Source organism: Aegilops tauschii, chromosome 7 (assembly GCF_002575655.3).
Source record: "Aegilops tauschii subsp. strangulata cultivar AL8/78 chromosome 7, Aet v6.0, whole genome shotgun sequence".
In the NCBI taxonomy this organism is placed as follows: domain Eukaryota; kingdom Viridiplantae; phylum Streptophyta; class Magnoliopsida; order Poales; family Poaceae; genus Aegilops; species Aegilops tauschii.
In genome coordinates, this window is record NC_053041.3 from 103,041,664 (window position 1) to 103,046,783 (window position 5,120).

General features: G+C 47.0%; 2 protein-coding genes across 2 annotated transcripts; both read right to left on the bottom strand.

Moving 5' to 3' along the window:
* Positions 1–3,532: 3,532 nt before the first annotated feature.
* On the bottom strand, positions 3,533–3,934 carry LOC141026892 (uncharacterized). Its single transcript, XM_073503767.1, has one exon. The coding sequence runs from the start codon at positions 3,932–3,934 to the stop codon at positions 3,533–3,535; it is 402 nt and encodes a 133-aa protein (XP_073359868.1).
* Positions 3,935–4,288: 354 nt separating this feature from the next.
* On the bottom strand, positions 4,289–4,645 carry LOC141026893 (uncharacterized mitochondrial protein AtMg01250-like). Its single transcript, XM_073503768.1, has one exon. It carries the CDS (start codon positions 4,643–4,645, stop codon positions 4,289–4,291), a length of 357 nt encoding a protein of 118 aa, XP_073359869.1.
* Positions 4,646–5,120: the final 475 nt, after the last annotated feature.

Consider the following 5,120-nt stretch of genomic DNA (forward strand, 5'->3'; position numbering starts at 1 on the left):
GTCTTTGCCATCCGCCTTTCGAGCCTTTGCCGTCCGCCGTGGCAGACGGCAAAGTAGCTGTTTCCTGTAGTGTATGATGATGAGGAGGAGGAGTTGTTATTATAACTAGTGACGAAGTTGTTATATGATGTCCCATCATGGACGAAAATGATGATTATGAGGAGTTATATGACAATGATATATTATGATGATAAGTTGTAAATGATATGATGATGATAAGTTATTATGTCATTGGGTGAAAAAACCGCCGATTAGTTTCAAATGGATGGATCCAAAGTGACCATTGGTTACTTTGGATCCATGCACTTGAAACTAATCCAGGTTCTTTCACCTAGTGATTTAATAACTCATTATGATGTAAAAACAATATCTAAATTGCTACTGTATGAAAAATTGTATATAGGTACGACCTATAATTCAAGAGAAATGGAATAGGGAATAATAGCAGTAACGATTGTTTTTGAAAGTGCTACTAGTAATTAGTAGTAGCGCTTGACTTGGAAAGCACTACTACTAAGTAGATATAGCAGTAGCGAGTGCAGGTAGGCGCTACTTCTAAGCATTAGCTGTAGCGCCTTATCAGTAGCGCGCTTACCCGCGCTACTGATAGGCCATAAACCAGCGCTACTGCTAGACTTTTCCCTAGTAGTGACTACATACCGAAGACCTTGATATTTCCCACTTAAACTTTGGGGAGATTATCCTACTGCCCAAGATTAAGGAGGCTAGTTGTATTCCACAATATCGACCGATTTGCCTTCTAAATGTAAGCTTCAAAATCTTTACAAAGGTCTCAACTAACTGGTTGAATGGGGCGACTGACCATGTCGTCAAGCCCACTCAAACAGCATTTATGCAAGGACGCAACATACTAGATGGAGTTGTTGTGTTGCATGAAACTGTACATGAGCTTCACCGTAAAAAGTTGAATGGAGTGATCCTTAAAATAGATTTCGAAAAAGCCTATGATAAAGTTAAATGGCCCCTTCTATTGAAAACTTTATGCATGAAGGGGTTTTCACCAAAATGGTGTCGATGGGTAGAGAGTTTTGTTTCTGGAGGTAGTGTCGCCATCAAAGTTAACGATTTGATTGGCAAATATTTTCAAACAAGGAAGGGGCTTCGCCAAGGGGACCCTGCACCACCCATTTTGTTTAACATTGTGGCCGACATGTTAGCTACCCTTGTTGAGCGGGCTAAGGTGGCCGGTCAAGTTAGCGGTGTCATTCCTCATCTGGTAGAAGAGGGTCTATCTATCCTACAATATGCAGATGACACTATAATTTTCTTGGATCATGATCTAGATAAAGCAAGAAACCTCAAGCTGCTTTTACGTTCTTTTGAGGAACTCTCTGGCCTCAAAATCAATTTTCATAAGAGCAAACTTTTTTGCTTTGGAGATGCTGCAGAACCTGCACCTGAGTATGCTGACATTTTTGGATGCCAGCTCGGGCAGTTCCCGATTCGGTATCTGGGTATTCCCATACACTACCGGCATTTAACTATCGCTGAGTGGAAGCATGTGGAAAAGAGACTTGAGAAGCCACTAGCCAGTTGGAACGCCAAACTCTTGTCTATGGTGGGCGATTGATATTGATAAATACTATCCTCAGCAACATGGTTCTATATATGTTGTCATTCTTTCATCTTCTGAAAGGGGTTCTTCAGCATCTCGATTACTTTAGATCCAGATTTTTTTGGCAGTGTGATAATGAATCCAAGAAATATTGACTAGCTAGGTGGACTGTATTATGTCGACCTAAAAGTCAAGGGGGACTTGGAATTCAAGACCTTGAGATTAAAAATATTGCTCTTCTCAGCAAATGGGTTTATAAATTACTCCATGAGAATGGAGTATGGCAGGAAATCATTTGTAACAAGTACGTGGGATCCAAAGCTGTTTATCAAGTCTATTGGAATCCTGGTGACTCCCATTTTTGGTCTGGTGTCATGAAGGCCAAGGAATTCTTTTTCCAATTCAGAACTTTCTCGGTTAGGGACGGTTCCCAGGTTCGATTCTGGGAAGATACCTGGCTAGGGACCACACCACTAATGGTGCAAAACCCGAGCTTGTATAGGATTGTTAGACATAAATTTGTCACCATGAAACAAGTTTTGGGGCAAGAAAACCCTGATATTTCTTTCCATAGGGACCTTTTAGGTCCTCGCCTGGCAGCTTGGAATGAGTTACTCATACGTTTGGAGGCCATTCAGCTGTCAAATGAACCGGACATCTTTAGATGGAAGTTGCATCACAATGGCAAGTTTACAGTCAAATCCATATATGATGCAATGGTTCATTGTGATATCCCGGTTGATAACAGGAAATTGTGGAAGCTTAAAATCCCTCTAAGAGTGAAGATATTCCTCTGGTTCCTAAACAGAGGGGTCATCTTAACTAGAGATAATCTGGCATGACGCAACTGGCAAGGCACCAAGACATGTGTCTTTTGCCAACATAACGAGTCTATTAAACACTTATTTTTTGAGTGTAAGTTTGCTCGGTCGGTTTGGGCCATAGTTCAAGTAGCTTCAAATTTATACCCCCCACGTAGTGCACGTAACATGTTCGGCAACTGGTCGTGGGGTATTGATAAACAATTTTCTGCACATATTTTTGTGGGGGTTGGCTTCCTTATGCTGGGCATTGTGGCTTACCAGGAATGATGTGATTTTTAATAAAAAAATATGTTTCATCTTTTTTTTGAAAGATCCAGCATCTTGCTGGCTTTTCATTTGATTTAGCAAGAGGGGAAGACAAAAATCTTCTCACTGGTCAAAAGCGATCTAGGAGAATAGCGAGCCCATCAACAGACTGATGCTGCTGCGAAAACTCTGTAGAAAGGAAAATAAAAATGAGGCAAAACTAATGGCAACACTCTCATGTTTGATCCCCAAAAGGGGTTGCTAAGTAGGTTGCTCCTGCGAGTCGCGATTGCTCGAGATCACTACGGATCTGGTTGATCACTCTGCGTGCGCATGGTTGGGTTCCTTTTAAGGTGCACTCATTTCTCGCCAGCCAAATGAACCAGGTTGTGATGATGATGATCGATCTCAGCCCCTTCGCTGCCCCTGGTGTTGCCCTGGCAAGCAAGCCTTGGACGATCTGCGTGGTCGCACGCTCCCGCGTTTGGCCGCCTGGGGTCAGCGCAGCGCAGCCACTCCAAGTCGCCACCTGAGCCCAAATGTCCCTAGCAAATGAGCACTCCCAGAAGAGGTGGATGGAGGACTCAAGATTCCTGTTGCAGAGGGCACATAAGTAGCGATTTTCCCACCCCCGACGTTGCAGTCTGTCATTGCACCATAGACGGTCATGGTGTAGCAGCCAGCTGAAGAACTTCATCTTCCCCGGGGCCCAAGTTTTCCATATGATCTCCTGGTGGTTCATCAGAGGGCGATCAGCAAACTGCAGATCATAGGCCGAGCGCGCTGTGTACTCCGTTCCTCCACCTGCCGTCCACTTGATCTCGTCGGGAACTCCTTCCTCTAATATAATCCCAGCCGACCGGATTGCACGCTGCAGGTGCACAAACTATGGAAGGATGTCAACGAGCTTGCCGTGCCGCGGGTCGTGAATCCACTTCTCCCGTTGCAGCGCAACCATGACCGTCCTGTTTTTCCGAGAAAAGTGCTTGAATAGAACCGGATATGCAAGACAGAGAGGCCACTCCCCCAGCAAGTGGCAGCGCCAGAAAGAGGCTGTTGCGCCGCTCCGGACGGTGACCGAGGTGGCAGAGGCAAAGAGAGCTTGGTCCTTTACATCGCATGGGGTGCCGAGCCCCGCCCATGGCCTGTCCGGGTGCTTCCAGGACAGCCAGAGCCAGCGCAGCCTGAGCGCGCGCGCGAACCGCTCGAGGTCAGGGATGCCAAGGCCACCGCGGTTCACTGGAGATGTAACGACCGACCATCCAACCTTGCACTTTCCCCCTGACATCTCCTCCTCATGCGCCCAAAGGAATCTTCTTCATGTCTTGTCGATATCCTTGAAAAATCTTCACGGCACACGCAGCACGGCGAGCGCGAACGCAGGGAGCGCTGAGAGCACACTCGTGACAAGCACTCGCCGGCCCGCAATAGGCAGCAAGTGTCCCTTCCAACCCGTTAGTCGAGCTCTGATTCTATCCAAGATGTATTGGAGATGAACTAGTCTAATTCTACCAAGTGTAATTGGGATGCCCAGGTATGTAATGGGGAAACTGACAATCTGTCCTCCAAAATTTTGCTGAACTTGTTGTAGATCAATGTCGTCGCATCGGATAGGAGCCACCGAGGATTTTGCAGGATTGAGCTACAGGCTGGTGGCGTTTCCAAAACCATAAAGCTGCCTTAGGATCTTGTCGACCTCTTCACGCTGCGGGTTGGCGAAGACCACCGCATCATCGGCGTATAGACTGACACGCAGTAGAGCACCACGGACAAGGAGCGGCTGTAGCTCATCAGCAACTGCCGCAGCCTCGAACAACCTCTGAAGCGGGTCAATTGCGAGGATGAAGAGGAGGGGGGACAGCGGATCACCCTGACGTAGGCCCTTCTTGTGACGAATGCGGTCACCATCGACGCCGTTTAGCAGGCAGGAGGAGGAGGATGTTGACAGCAGCAAAGCGATCCAGTCTCGCCACCTCGCCAGGAATCCAAGTTGCTTCATCAGCTCAAGCAGGTACTCCCATGAAACACTATCGAAGGCCCTGGCGATGTCTTATTTGAGGAGCAGGGCCGGCTTGTTCTTGCGGTATAAGTGCTTCACCGTGTAGTGCACATACAAGAAGCTGTCATGAATTCCTTTCTTCTTCTGAAAAGCACTCTGCACAGGAGATATGATCTGGTTTATGACACTCGACAGCCTGACAGATAACACCTTGGCGATCAACTTGGCCACAGCGTGGATGAGGCTTGTTGGGCGATAGTCCCCCACTTGGGTTGCACCGTTCTTCTTTGGCAAAAGCATGATCAGGGCTTTGTTGATAGTAGCAAAATCACCCGTAGCCTGGCTATAGAATTTGTGAAACACCGCCATCACGTCTTCTTTTATTGTTTGCCAACATGATCTGAAGAAACAGCCCGAAAAACCGCCTGGCCCCGGAGCTTTTTCTGCTGGCGAGGCACAGACAGCCGCCCACACT